General features: G+C 38.1%; 2 protein-coding genes across 3 annotated transcripts; both read left to right on the top strand.

The window, feature by feature from the left end:
- Positions 1 to 7,684: 7,684 nt before the first annotated feature.
- Positions 7,685 to 15,615, top strand: RB195_003490 (uncharacterized protein; the record flags this gene model as incomplete). Of its 2 annotated transcripts, none has more annotated exons than XM_064201168.1 (14): positions 7,685 to 7,825; positions 9,003 to 9,130; positions 10,030 to 10,102; positions 10,546 to 10,647; positions 10,724 to 10,822; positions 10,873 to 10,971; positions 11,090 to 11,249; positions 11,389 to 11,514; positions 11,596 to 11,705; positions 11,828 to 11,915; positions 12,096 to 12,233; positions 12,652 to 12,774; positions 13,457 to 13,505; positions 14,670 to 15,615. In XM_064201168.1, the coding sequence occupies 14 exons, from the start codon at positions 7,685 to 7,687 to the stop codon at positions 15,613 to 15,615; spliced, it is 2,382 nt and encodes a 793-aa protein (XP_064057047.1). The 2 variants fall into 2 exon arrangements, with proteins under 2 accessions (XP_064057047.1, XP_064057049.1); XM_064201167.1 differs by lacking the exon at positions 14,670 to 15,615 and adding an exon at positions 13,657 to 13,712 and having other exon boundaries at positions 13,457 to 13,558.
- RB195_003489 (uncharacterized protein) lies at positions 14,731 to 15,615 on the top strand (the record flags this gene model as incomplete). The annotated part of the gene is made up of 1 exon (XM_064201166.1): positions 14,731 to 15,615. The coding sequence occupies one exon, from the start codon at positions 14,731 to 14,733 to the stop codon at positions 15,613 to 15,615; it is 885 nt and encodes a 294-aa protein (XP_064057048.1).
- Positions 15,616 to 15,661: the final 46 nt, after the last annotated feature.

Raw genomic sequence — 15,661 nt, 5'->3', positions numbered from 1 at the left:
GAAGAAACGAATGGCGGTTTTCGTCCACTTTGAATGTCTCATTCTTCTTAAACGAGCACTTTCGTTAACAACTGCATTACTTTCAAACGTTCTCTTTTTTTCCACCTTTTGTTCGCTGCTCAGCATCTCGAGCAGCGTTGTTCTCGACTGAATAGTCAATTCCTATCTTTTTTATTGAATTTCTTGCCCTCTAGCCAAATTCGGTATTCAACTTTCCCTTTTTTCTATCTGTCACATTTATCATATGTTAATGGGTAACAAAATCCAATAACTCATCTTCAGGAGGAATGACAATTCTAGCGACGGGAGTAAAACAGCAACCAATAGCAAGCTTCTGAGACCGCCCTTTAATTCTTTCCCTAAAAAAGATCTGGTGATTTGTTCAATGGTAATAACGAAACATTGTCATTGTACGACGAGATGTTGTCGCGACATGCACACTGTAGAGCATTTTGCCAACTTACAGAAGGTGTAGAGAAGGGAAAGGCCTCAAAAATAGTCCTATATAGTGCAGTAGTAAATTTAGCAATCCGAGCAAATTTAAAAATAAGGCTAGACGATAGAAAATTAAATTTTTAATGACTTTAAGAAATTTTCGACACATAAAGTAGATGAAATATGTGAGCCCGAAATTATACTTTTTTGCCACACCTTAGATTATTATTATTATTTTGTTATTGCTTTACTTTTATCTTTACCTTTATTATGTTATTTTTATTATTTTTTAAAACTATTTTTTCGTTGTTTTCGGATAATGTTCCGACAAATTTTCGAGCTTCGAAGTAATTTTTCCGGACAAACCTCTTATTCGCCCAGCAAAGAAATCCCTAAGTGTACTTGTGGATCCAAGTGATTGTTGTCCGTTACAGTTGCTCCTCACGTTTCTAACTATGCCCTCACTCATCTTTTTCTCTTACAAAATATAATGCTGTGAATTGGATCATGACACGAACGTTTGCTCTTTGCTCGTGACACTTGAAATTACATCCTCAATCCAATTCAGTAACGCTGGTATATTACATATCAGCTCAAAGGCTATAAAGACGTTCGTGTATTGGGTCCCATAAATAATACCGTATTCTATATTTTTTGCATTTCACAGAATTAAGGTAAAAAAAGAACCTTTTTATAGTCTGAAATAAACTTCCGTTCATGCCCTAAAGTCCTCTCCTATCGTTCTAAATAGATTTTTTTCAAATTTCACTTGTTTATGAAAAAAGTACTCTTCCAGTGCCGAATCACATTTGATGTGACCCAATACAACCTCTTTCATTACATCTAGGAAAGAAAATTTCTAAATTTGTTCAACTTTTTGTTTTTCAAACGTTTCTTTTTGTTTTTGGTTTATACACAACTCCTACGGTAAATCAGGCCTTGGAAGATACAAGGAAATTTTTCAAATTCAGAGTTTTTGGTATCTTCATTGAAATCGGCGTATCCGCAAGATTTTCTTGGAATAGAATTTCTATTCCATAGTCCAGGAAAAGCTACCGAATTTGAGAAAAGGACACTTCATGACTAATACCCACTTTTTTTGGCATTATTATCTGTACGCCTGACACTTCAAATACTAAACTTCTTCCATTTTCTTTTGCAGTCTCTTTTTTTGAGAACAATATCTGAAAAATTATTAAACATTGAATTCTTGAATGTGCTAGGTTGATGCATCAGTGTTGAAGAGTTTTTTTTTTTTTTTTTTTTTTTTTAATTTGAACTCGCATCCAAAGCGAAGAAGAGTTTACATTATGTGAGACGTTATTTGAACGAGCATTTCTTTCTCTGCGATAGAGTTAGTCTTTGGTTTTATTTTTTAATTTAATTCTTGTTAATTTTCTGATCAATAAAATAGAGTCTAAGGCCGACAAAAATGAACATTTTCGACATCATCTTTTTTTTGAGTTTAGCCGAGGTGCCAAGAGACGCTGAACCTGCTCTTGAGGTTTTTTTCAAGTGTATGGCGAGCGCTCAATGGCAGTCAGGATAGCGCAGGATTAGTTTAAGCGACTCAGAGAAAGAATTTTCGAACTCAAAGGCACGGCTCGCTGCGGGCGTCCCGTCGAATTTGACTTCGAAAAGCGATTGAATCAGTTTTTCTACGAGAATCCCCGTAATCAGTTTTTCTACGAAAATCCTGACGAATTGACTAGAAAAATGGCTTCCCAGATGGATTATTAGTCGACGGTAATTTGCCACCTGAATTCCAAGCTTATTCCAAATTACAAAATTTCAAAAGTGAAGTCATGTCGAAGGTGCTCATTTTTGGCGACATAACGTTCTATTTGGAACTAAAATTCTTTTTAAAAATTGACGAAAATTAAATTGGCATAAAAGACTAAGTACGTCACCCCGTAAAGAGAGGAATGAATAATATAACTTCAAATAAAAATATAAAATAAATAATTTAATACAATATAAACAAATATAACTTACTTCAAATAATATAATACTTGATGCCAAACTTTTTTCTCTGTGCGCGTGTTTAAATTTTAACAAAACAGCATTACTTGCGCATTAACCTTATGCAAGCTTTGGAAATATCTGAATTTGGAGACTTCACTGTTCGAATATTCGAATTTGAATTTATTTGAAATTCGAATATTGTCATCGGTTAAATATTACAATTCGAGTATATTCGAATAAGTGGTTGATTTCAAATTTTCTACCATTTCTTCCTAGAGTGGGTTCCAATGTTGATATTAGATACTAAATATTGAAGGTCGGTAGTCGGTTAGAGGTCCGCTGTGGCCGCACGGTCGATGGTTCGTAACCGCCCCAGTGACAACCGAACCTTTCATCTCTCCGGGCTCGATAAATTGGTACCAGAGTTGTCTGCGAGGATAAAAACACTGACTCGATCATCGGTTGTCCCTCGGGAAGTATAGGCCAACACCCGTTCCAAAACCTCGACGATTACGAATTACAGTAACAACACGTTGGTGCATCCTATGTGGATTGATACGAAAGGTACTTTAGTTTAAGTGAGAGTACCGGCTTCCGCCTACGCACCCAACGTAAGTTGGACAATAAAGGAGTGGTAGAGGGAGCGGCATCGTGGCTTCACTATTTGTTCGTCAGATTTTTGACGGGGAATTTCTTAACCTTGTACATACAGTCAATCTGATGGAAAGTTAGTGCGTCCAATGTCTTGAGATCCATCTTGGCTTCGATAAAGATCTTTTTTTTTCTGGAAGAGCACAACAAACACCAGTAATGCAAGGACTAAGTACTAGATACGAGCCCGGAATCGTACACGAAACTGATTCCTGCCACTTGTATTCCTTTTCTTGTTTTTTCACTATGTATTTACTGTATTTGCTTTGTATTTTTCCTTTGCCACATTATTTTTGTCACGTGATTAAGTACAATACATGAATAAATAAATAAATAAACAGCGAAATAAATAAATATCACCTTCTACTTGCAGTTTTGTTGTATTTTCTTGTCATTTTCCCCGTTATTGGAGCGATATAAACCCATTAGGGTCGGAGAAGGTTTCTTGGATTCCTTCTGAGAACGACATCATAGAACACAAAAAATATATTAAAGACAAAATTCATCATAAAATTCAGGAAAAAACATTCTTTGATGTTTGATTTTGTTGAGCTTGACGAATATTTCTCTGTTACAATTCTTTTTTTTTGTCGAATTTCACAGCGATGTGCACCTAATTGAATTAATTTATCACTTAATTTAGATTCATCTATTTAATTTAACAATTTTAAAGCGAAATACATTTGAAAATTACTGTTGGAAAATGTTATAAAATCCAGAGGGTGAATTCAATAGAGTATACTAGACCTGTCATGAAATGTTCCCAGCCACCTGTCGTCTTCTTAGCCGTGGATTGTAACCTCATCATCATCCTAGTCACTTTTCTCTTGTTTGCAACTTCAAGCTTTGAATAGTTATATTTTTCAAAGCACATTTCAAGCACTGTTCATTGTGTGACCAAAAAGATTTTGGTCCTTTTTTGTCTATTCACTAAAACAATCACTTCTGTTTCCTTATTCACAATTTGTACTCTTTTTTTTTCGTTCCTTCAGTAACTTCGGGTTTTTTCATATCATTTTGTATTGTTTACATTATTTATGTTATTTTTAAGACTTAGTTTTCACTTTCTCCTTATTTCCTCTGGAAAATGTTCTTCCGTGGAAAGCAAAAAATTCTATCTTCCAAAATAATCTGAGGTTCAAAGAAAAATACTCAGTTTTTGCGGATTAAAATCCTATTGTAAAGTACAGGATGTTCTTTTTTTTTCTTTCGGATAATTTCTGTTGTTGTCCACAATGTCACAATGTGGAAGATGTATGTTTACCTCAGCAATTGAGCAGCCGAGACATGCGCACATGCTGTTGTTGTCACCGTGACGGCTGTTCTGTTTACATTAATAGCCGCTTGTGTTCAGACTCTCGAATTTCATGATGATTTCTTATTTTTTAGACGACATAATTTCGTTGGCCAAGTTTCGTTTCTCGAATTTCCAAGGAGTCAAATGTTCATGAAACTTCTCATATTTCATCATTTTTCGTATTATGCCAATACACATTTATACTTATGCTAACACATGTGAACGTGCAGCTGCTCCACCAAGACCGAACGGACATTGGTGTAGGCTGGAGAAATAGGAATGCTGGCATTGAAGTCTAAGAATAGGAGTTTGATACGATTTTCTATAATACCATAACCTTTATAACAAATAATTAAAGCAATTAGTAATTAGGTAGTGAAGCGAATTTAACAGATAGTAAACAACTTTTGGGTTTCCTTAAATTCTTTAGAAATTCCTTAAATTACTTTTAAGGAACCTTCCATTGTTTTTATTTCATGGGCTATGCGCGTTTTCTTAATGTCACATTTTAGAGAAAGGATTTATTTTTTTGCTTGCGAAAGCACAACGTTTATAAATTTCTTAAACTCTTTAGAAATAGTGAGTTTATAAGTTGAAGTTCATTCTTAGTGCTCTTGGTAGCCTCAAATTAGTAATGAAATTAGAAAATTAAAGTCATTTCTTTTTGAAGTGGAATAAGAACTATCGGGAATATTTGATGTAACGAGATTTTTTTTTGTTTTTGATCTTATGATAGCCAAAAAAAATTGAGTTAAAGGCATCACTCCACGAATCTGAGGTGGTACGGATTTCAGGTGGGGTATTTGTATACGGGATGGGAGACTATGGAGAGGGGGGTGATTCCGTCCATTTCTTCCTAACTGCCATAAAAAACGACCCGGAAGATGCGGCGCCGCACAGGGCTGACGCGCTCCAATCGAACCTCTTGCACAAAATGGTGCGCCAAAACGAATGAAGCCGTATCTTCCGGGCCGTTTTTTTACGGCAATCAGGAAGAAATGAACGGAATCACCCCCCTCTTCATAGTCTCCCATCCCGTATACGAATACTCCACCTGAAATCTGCGCCACCTCAGATTCGCGGGGTGATGCCTTTAAGGACAATGGACGTAACCAGAAAGCGGTATTTATAGGTGTAATAGAAAGAGAAAAATTCTACCAAAGAACGGCATAAGATGCGTTAATGTTACCGACTAAAGAGCACTTTGTTAGGAACAAGGCAAGAAAATAAGTAGTAATCGCATTGCAAAAAAACTTTTTATTATCTCCTCGAAAGTTCGCATTCCTAACATTTTATCGTCCTCCTCAACAGTCTCCGAACGAAATCAGAAAAGTGTTCTGAATTGATCAAACTTACTCGACGGCGTATATAGCGCAGTCGGTAAGATGTCCCACTGTGATGGTACGATTGATCATCGATGGTTCGAAACCGCCCTAGTGCCAACCAAAACCTCATCGCTCGGTGTCTATAAATTGATACCACACACGTCAGGGAGAATAAAAACACTGATTCGACACTTCGCACAGGTCATTGTATCGCTTGGACACCCGGTCGTGAACCCCAAACACTTTTGAATTGAAGGGAGCGTGTTGGTGGATCCCGAGCGGATTGATTAGCGCTAGACACTTTGTTCACTATAAAGTTGCTCTCATCGATCAGATATAGTCGGTTCAAAACCGCATGGAGCTCAATACAGTTGTGTGAACACCTACGTTCACAACGGCGCGGTGGAGCGAGCGGTTGGATTCGTGGCGAGAACATGGCTAGTTTCACTCGAACTGCAGTGATGAGTGTGGATCCACGAGCGCCGCCGCTTACGCAACTGCACCGAGTTTCATGTCGTTCTCACTCGACTATGACCAACAGTATCCTGAAAAATGGAAAATATGGAAAGTGTATTCTTAGTGTATTCAAGTTACTCTAACGAGAGAAACTATATGGAATTTCGGAGTAGTGATATCGTGTGAATAAAAGTTGCACTTAATATCGATCACGAGGTAAATTGATTAAACAATAATAACCTCGACGAGTCGCATACACAAAATACTTTCTGTGGTTCTTCCGGTGTACTGGAAGGGACAAGAAAGTTTCGATTTCGTTGTTGTTTTTTTCAGGATGAAAGTAGGAAACCACGTTGAACTCCTAGGATAAATAGATGCCAAATTCTGCTCCCTCTGTCTGATTCGAGAAAAAAAAAACTGGAATTTCTCGCGAAAATTACTTTTTCGATCGAAATAAACCTGCTCTCTTCCTACTACACGAATAACAAAAAGTGTCACCCATAAATCCATTGATTTTTAAGTCAAAAACACAAATTTTGTTTGAAAATCCAGCCATGGCGCGCCCAAATGGATAATGGATTTTGACAAGCCGATAACTGGACGCTAATGGATTTTAGTTTACGATCCACTTCCTTTCCTACTCGTCTCTCCATCATCCTCAAATGCTTTCAACCTCTTTTCTTTCCTGGTAAATTATCAAAAATACGTACCTCCTCTTTCTAACGAGTTTCTCCAACTCATTTCTAGACTTCGCTCGTAATCATCGCCTTCAAAAACTTATAATTGAATCGCAATTGTAATCACAAATTAAATTACGCAATCACTTTCAACTATTAATGAAATTCCTCTCAATTTCACGATTTCTTGTTTTGCCGCATCATTTCCCCCGTACTGGTTTTTTTTTTTGCGAATTTTTCTCGTTTATTTTCCCAACGAAACGCCGTGAGAACACCCTACAATTTTTCGTGCAACGTATTCACTTCATTCAACCTTCGTACACGCCCCTTTTCTTTTAGACGTACAATTGAATGCGAGGGAATTAGCTCCTCTTCACCATCGATTTTGGGGAAAATATCCGGAACTGGTGGCATGGTGCACTTTTCCCAAGTCATTCTCCCAGAAATAAAAGACTTCATTTTGTGAAAATAGCTCTGGAAGCTTCCAGACGTCAATTTACGTGCATGCCAATATTTTCTTTAGAATCTTAATCTCTCCGTAGATTGATGGCTATTCAAAAAAGCGCTTTCTCTTCTCTAATCCCTTTCTTCCCGTTCTTCTTTGTTTTGCTTCAACAAAAGCCTTCTTTGCCGAAATTGACCTACTTTTCCTAGTTTTCATTATCTTTTCGGAAATTTTCCCTGTTTCTTCCGTGTTCTTGCATACAATATCAGGAATGTCCATGTCTTTACATGGCTTTTCTCATTTCAACAACTTTGTTTTTTTTTCATTTTTAGGTGAAGGCAGCGACGGCCTCCCTATGTCGAGTCGCACTTCCAGCAGCTGCTGCCATCCAAAAATCCGTTGACGTAAGCGCAACCATTGCGGTAGCGTTCGGATGTTAGCTTTTCTTCTGGGGACGTTATTCGGTGCCGTTCTCGTCTTATTCGTCATCTTTGTGCTGGTCGTTGATCCATGGGGTCCAAAATCACCACCACCACCATTTATCGACCAGTATCGACCGATAGAGATCCCAAAAGTGAGCTTTTTGATTCCTCTTTCAGCTTTTTCTTGTTTTGATCGACTTTTTTTTCGCATTTTTTGTTTTTTATTCCTTATTTGTTATGGAAAACTGTGTTGGATTTACGTATGCATATGGGACCCGTACAACTGTACTTCAATTGACTATTTGTTCCGCTCATTGTTTTGTTGTTTGTGCCGTTGTTCTTCTTTTGGGTTTAGTTTCTTCCTTTGAGTAATCTTAGGATCAGAAGAGTAAACATGTGAGGCTTTCCATAGTATTTCAATATGCACTCGTCGATTTCTATGCTTTATTTTTTCCTCCAAGATTTTCTCTTCTTTTATATCCAACTCATTTACGATGAATGAGTTTTGGGTTTTGGGGAAGTGTCAGAGTAGAAAGGCTAGGAAGACCATTAACATTTATCCAAAAAATTACGTGTACTTTTGTGGCAAATACCCAAATATTGGCTACATGTGAATTAACACTGATAATTGGCTTTTAGTTGATAACTTCTGGCCGTGTTCTTACGTCTCTACAAAACCGTCCTTCTTAGACTTCACCGATTTTTAAACTAATGGGTTTGGAATGATGAAACCACATCCTCGTTGCGTTTTGCTTGAAATGTAGTGCTAGGAAACTGGAGACTTATATATCTATGTACGTGGTAGCTGAATATATTTTATTCATCTTCGTACAATTACAATTCAATTGAGCATCGTTACGTGATGATGAACCAATTTTCTTGGTTTCCTCATTGACTCAATTTTAGACGTCAGCAGAATCAATTGAGTTCTTCTTTTTTAGAGAAGTACTTTTGTATTTTCGATCCATTCCCGATACAAAATTTATGACTATTTAGGAAATAAAAATAATCTTTGTTTGCGACCGGTCGAGAAGTGTTAAGCTCTTTGTTCTTTGCAGTTGTATGTATATTGTAAATTTCTATATCAATGTATTTTATCTTGACTTTCTGAGAATTGAATTGTTTCTTAATCGAACTGTGGAGTTATTTTTAATATCAGTATTTAAACATGAACTTTTGAGCAACTTGCTTTTGCTCATCAAGCTGAGGAAAAAGTAGTTTAGCAGAGAAATTAGTGAATACCAGCTTCAACTTTACTGAGATTTTTCCTCCAATTTGTAAATATGCTCCCTCGAATTTCAATTGTATAACCGTTGAACTTTGTTTCAGGAGCTTCGTGATTTCCTCAAAACTGGTGATGACGGGCAGGGTATATCACGATGGGAATCATCGCATTCTCTCTCCCTGCTACTACACATGTTTTTTCAAGAGCACAAAGACACACGGCAGCTTCGAAGGTGTTTACGTTTTTTTTCTAGTCACTTCTTATTTGAAGATCTTTTGACTTCGTTCTAGTTTCACTTTCTTTTCTTAAGCTTTTATCACCTTTTTGATCTTTGCCTTTTGTACAAATAGGAGAGATGTTCGATTCAATGCATCGTGCACAAATGTTGATTCTTCTTTTGGATTTCTCCAGGCTTTTAGGAATAAGTCATAGTATTAACAACAAACAAAGAAAGCCTTTTAAGTTCTTTGTCTTACAAGGGATTGAAATAAAATTCGATCTTGAGCAAATGTAGTAGTTCCAGGGTGGGGGGTGCACTTAGTTGCGCTCTCATTCCTGGAAGTTAATAACCAAATCATTCGGAGGTCGTAAGACCTAAGCATTATTCTTCGAGTACCTATGACATGTAAGCTAGACTTACCAAGAGAAAAAAGGAAGATAGAGCCTTCAGAAATAAGAGTACGACTGAATGCCTCCACTACATTCCCCCCCCCCCTCCCCCACTCTCGTTGCTGGTTTATAAATTGTCGATTACAATTACAATTGTAATGGTATTCATGTTACCAAATGAGATTCCTTTGTTGTAGAAAAAGCATCGTTAACGGGAACGAGCAGAAAATTACTCGTGAACGCTTTAATCTTACACCTTAAATGTAGAATGCCATGTTTCTTGTTTTTTTTTCTTTTTTTTACAATTTTCAGGAGTTTCACCCATTCAAAACTACATTCAAAAAATCACTTGTAGTTGGAAGAGCGTGAACAGCGTAGAGTAACACAGTTCACGGACTACTACTTATGATATGTATATTATTGATTAGATGATGATTTCAGTAATTTTGAAGAAAGATTTAATAGTTTTAAAGAAGAAGGAATTATTCTCTGTTATATGTGAATGCAAAGAAACATTTTCAGATGGTTCCACAAACGTCTGCAAATCGAACTCAACGACATTAGCACTCGTTCAGCAGCTGGTCGTCTCATACAAGTAATTTTTGTTGTTTATACTCTCATTTCTCACTGAACTTCGTCGAATGCAGAACAGAGTGGTGAATGAAATATACTTTTTTCTCTGGCCATCCGCAAAGAAACCAGGATTTCTCTCATTATTCGCGCATTTCGACATGTCTGTAGGCTATTTGGCTTTGTTTTTCTTTATCCAGGATTTTACGGCAGATGTATTTCAGGTTTTGATAAATTTGCTAAGTAATTTGCATTATACATTCCTATCAACATAGTGATACCAGTGAAAGCATTACCTGATTTTTGAGCTCTCAATGATATCTCATTGATAGCTCAAAAATCAGGTAATGCCTTCACTGGTAAACTTTTTGCACACTTTTTTACTATGCTAATAACTTTTCCTTCATATATCTTTATGCATCTAAATTGATAACTATGTTTATGTCTCTCACCTAAGTCTAACTTCAGGAGATCCGTATACGAGATCTGTCGCTTGGCACAAAATCTCCACGAATCAGTGCAGTACGTGTAGAAAATGTTGAGATGTCAGAAGACAAAAACATTTTTGAGGTAACCTCCTCTTTCGTGTATATGTGGAAACAACAGCAGGTTTCCCTCTTTTCTTCTCAATGTTCTTGAATTTTAGAAGATTACACTGTTGATCGACATGGACTATACCGGCGGATTCGAAACATCAATTGACGTCACTACTGTCTTCGGAAAGAAAGCGAATTTATCCATCAAAGTTAGCTTGCATGTGCTTCCAGATATATTTTTTCTAAACATTTATTTTAGCTGACAAAATTGGCTGGGTTGGTTCGATTCATGTTGTCAAGAAAACCCTACAACCACTGGACTTTCTCGTTTGTCTCAACGCCAGAACTTGCCACTGATGTGCGTTCTTTTTGTCATAAGCCATTCTATTAGTTTCGAGTTTGGTGCGGTTTATTCATATTCCAGTAGAAACATTCATTTGATCTCTATACAAATGCTTCATGCAGATGTGTTCCAGGTTAGCTCCCAAATCCAAGGACACCAACTCAAACGACTCATCCCACTAATCAAAGAATCCATACGAAGAGCATTGCAACGGAAACACGTCTGGCCGAATTACAAGATACGATATCGACCTCTTTTCCCTAATCCATTCCTGCAGCCTTCACCTCCTCATAGTACGTTTGTTTGTACTGATAGTTGTTTTAATGTTGTGGCTAATGTGCCTCGGCAAAGAAGTACTTTTGATTTACCTATCCTTTTTTGCTCTTCCCTGTCGTTCGTCATTCCTATTCACTCGATATTTATCAGCTTCAGGCTCCTTCACCCACGTCAAAATAGAGGGAGGCCTCGAAGTGACAGTTCTTCAGGGAACAAGGCTGAGAACGAGTCTTGTTGACAAAGACCTAAGTAACTACGTAGTTTACTGCACTGTCACGTTAGGTTCGTTTCTTATTGTTTTTATTTTTTTTCTGATTTCTCTTTTTTTAAAATCATCTTACAAGCATTGTAATTGTATTGTAGATAGCCGTCCCTTCCTTCAAAATTCGACAGATATTGCACATTCATTGAGTGTACTGCTTACATTCTCACGTCATGATATGACAACTCCCATTGGAATTGTATTTGAGAAGGTATAATTGTTTGAATCTTCTTTTTATTCACGCTTGTTTGATTGGTTTACTGTACCTATTATGTTGTCGTCTGTTACTTCTTATAGCAGTGTTCTGTCGAAAAACAATATTTTGTAATTCAGACAGCAGTGAATGCACAAGGTATTCGTCCAGTGAGGGTAGGTATTGTCGAAGAGGGAAGCATAGCCGATAAGGCCGCTTTCAAACCAGGTTTGGGAGCTTCGTTATTTTAGATTATAGTTATTCTGAAACTAATTCGACATTTTAATGATTTGGAAACGTCCTGGCTATTATCAGTTCATTATTCTCTGTAATACTATCCTTACCTATTCATAAACCTTTTTATTACTAGAAGGGCAAAGGTCCAGGCAAAGGAATCCTCTCTTCTAGGTGACACTCTAGTTGCCATTAATAACGTACCAATCCGAAGCGAACGCCAAGTGATTCGATTCCTACAACAAACGATTGGAGATCTGCTAGTGCTAGTGGACCGCAGTCTGGGTGATATTGACGATGACGTTTTGAAAGGTATTTTTTTGCTTCTATTATTGTTGACGGATTTGTTATGAGCAACCTCAATAAGCTTTGCATGTTTTATTATACGTAGTTATGTTTCATATTTTTGCCTTAGCAACACAGGTAAGTATTGTTCATGTGCATCGTATAGAATATTTATAGTAGGTGCTTAGCGTCTTCAAGCGCATGACTGCGGAGCGTATGTAGCAATGCATATCACTTCTCTGCTTTAATTACACCATGTTGAAAACATTCGGCGTAGACTGTAGATAATAGAAATTAGCTATTTTCAACCTTATTCCACATATTAAAGCCAAATTCTGCAAGAAGTAGATCATATCATGACTACCGGATAATAAAATTTGAAATTTTACATTTTGTTTTTTTTTGTTTTTTTTGAAATGTGCAATTATTCTTCCCTCTATTGTAGACGCAGATGTGCTTGTGAGTACGACAAATGGCCACGCAGATAATGCGTTCGAATGTCTTGGAGATGTACCATCACCGCACCCAGCAGTCCCCGATCAAAGAAGTGTGTCACCCTCATCTGACTGTGAGCTTCCATTTTCATTTTTTGTATTTATCTATTATTTATTCACTTATTTATGCATTTATACATTTCACTTTTTCCATTGCTTATTTTCCTTACTTCATTGGTAAGGTACCCGGAGGAAATTCTATTCTGTTCGTGATTGTTTTCTTCCTCTTTTCTACTTTTTTCCACTTTTTGTTCCGTCATCCTCCCTTTTGTGGTGCTTTATTTTTATGATGTTTTTTTCTGAAACATTATCTGAATAATTTCTCCTATAGATGGAATTCTCGCACCTCTCCTCCGTTTTCGAAATTCATTGATGGTTAACGTAGTTGGATTATTTTATAATACATAACTAGAATAACTATGAGACGAAAACTTGCTGCTAAACGGTTTATTTACTCCTCTCAAATTAATGATATTAGATGCGATAGTGATGGACGAGAGCAGAAGAAAAGAGAGTTATGTTGATATGTTAACCTGTTTAATGGTGTATATAGTATAGTGTCGAGTAACTGACCATTTAAGTGTGCATTTTCTTCGAAGGTGAACCTTTTCTATCAACTCTTTCGTCATACTAAGATTTTAGCCATACCGTTACTCTTGTCCCACGTATATTTTATGGGGAGATGTGGTATCCATGTGTTTTGGTACTTCACAGTAACAGTTCGGCTTCTGGTTTCCTAAATATCATTTATTGCAGCTCATCGCCGGCATAGTTTATCGAATGCCATTTCTGCTCCATCTGTTAGGTCGATGATGGAGAGCAATACTGAATCGTTGAGTTCTCTTATGAGCTTAGGAGGTGCGATCTCTTTTTCCCCGATCATTAAGGGGGTTTTTCTTTGGATTTTTTTCTTGATTTTTTTTACTTCTTTCCTCGTATTTTCAAGTTTCATGCAGTTATGAGCCTACATTCCTTTTGTATTGATGTTATCCAGGGACGACATGTATTCTAAGAGCATACACAAGTGATTTTGAACGTAGATGTTTTGCTAACTTCCGCTGCAATGTCCTTCAGTTCGCAAGAAAGCGAAATTTGTCATTTTCCAATCTAATCTAATCCTTCAGCCTGTGGTTCCACTTTCCTAGTCTGAAGTAATGTAAATTGCTTTCGAAAGAAAGAATGTTCAATGCTTTCTCGTGGAGCTTTTTGTACTGGTTTATGTGAAGAGAAAGTAAGGATTTGATGGATGGTAGACAGAGAAACCTTTTTGCCTAATGCAGCTTGACCTTTGGTATAGACTGTACCTGCTTGCCGTGGTATCTCAAAATTAGAGTGCAGTCCTATAAACATGGCACCATCCAAGGCTTAATCTTTATGGTGATCGCACCACTGTCCGATATTTGTCTTGCTTCACAGTTATGGCGGGCGATACAGTGTTTTCAGTGAGCAGAGCCATGCTTCGTTAAGGACAGTACTTTAAGCTTCGCTCTCAGAAAGAGAAACACTTTTTACAGTTTTTTCCCATCAGATTTTGTTTATTCAATCTTTTGCTGTTGTATTTGAGCGAGTTTTTTTTTGTCTTGCGAATCGAGTTAGAGTAGCAGTTTTTTTTACCCACCATAGAGAAATGTGTCTAATTCAGCCTCGAAGTCAATGGCGGCAGTTTTTCCTTCACGTATTTTATCGATGAACCTTTTTTATTCGGCTGCCAAATTTCTCGAAGGTCATCTTTGCGTAATTGCATGTAGGCGTCAACATGTTTTAACCTTTAGTATTTTGTTTTGGAATGTTTCAAAGAGGTTTCAGGTATTACTTAGTGTAACTTACTAACTTACGTTCATGAAAATGGGGAGGTTAGTGAAGCGGTTATTCTGTTATTTTAAACAACGAAAAACTACAGTGGAACGAATCTCAGTGTGACTCTACTTCCACTGACGGAGAAAAAACTTACGGTCTGTTACTGTCTCAGGAACCAGTTATTCGGGTATAAAAGTCAACAAAGTAGGGGACTGCGCGCAAGGACAGCTTCCATGGACATTGACTCTCGGATCAAAGCATACCGTTTTGTCGGTTATGCTGCTGTTACCTTCTCTGCCATTGCTGTTCTGTCGGTCTGCATCACTCTTCCGCTGGTTTACAACTACGTGAGACACATACGACGCTTCACTCACCACGAATTACTGCGGTGCAAAGCTTCCGCCAAAGATGTTTGGACAGATCTTTCCAAACTGCCAGAAGCAAACAGAACAATAAGATCACCTGTGAGACGCCAGTACGATTTCGGCATTTCCGAAGGTTCTTGTCAAGGATGCTGCTTACCTGGTCCACCAGGTCCTCCAGGTGTTTCAGGAAGACCTGGTAAGCCTGGCAAAGATGGAAGACCAGGTGCTCCTGGGAACCCAGGCCGTCCACCGCAGCAGCCCTGTGAGCCTATCACTCTTCCACCGTGCCGCCCATGCCCACCTGGGCCACCCGGCCCTCCAGGCCAAATCGGTCCTGCTGGAATTCCAGGACCTATTGGGCCACCTGGTCCTCCAGGACCTACAGGACCTATTGGTCCTCAAGGAATGAAAGGCTCTCCTGGAATGCCAGGTAAATTAGGTACAATGGGGGAGCAGGGATCACCTGGTGAACCAGGTCCTAGCAGCGAACCACAGCCTGGACCTCCTGGACAACCTGGGCCAATTGGTCCTCCTGGCAGTCAGGGCGCACCTGGAATGGCTGGAACAGATGGACATCCTGGCGAGCCGGGCGAGAAAGGACTTCCGGGTCCGCCTGGAAATCCTGGGATGGATGGGCAGCCTGGAACTCCTGGACAACCTGGAATGGATGGAACCCCTGGTATGCGTGGTGTTTGTCCGAAGTACTGTGCTATCGACGGAGGAGTTTTCTTCGAGGATGGCACACGTCTTTAAATATACATTACCGACTTCGATATTCGTTTCATCGGGCAATAAATTC

The sequence above is a fragment of the Necator americanus genome, chromosome IV (genome assembly GCF_031761385.1).
Source record: "Necator americanus strain Aroian chromosome IV, whole genome shotgun sequence".
Lineage (NCBI taxonomy): Eukaryota > Metazoa > Nematoda > Chromadorea > Rhabditida > Ancylostomatidae > Necator > Necator americanus.
This window is presented reverse-complemented; position numbering and strand designations above follow the sequence as displayed.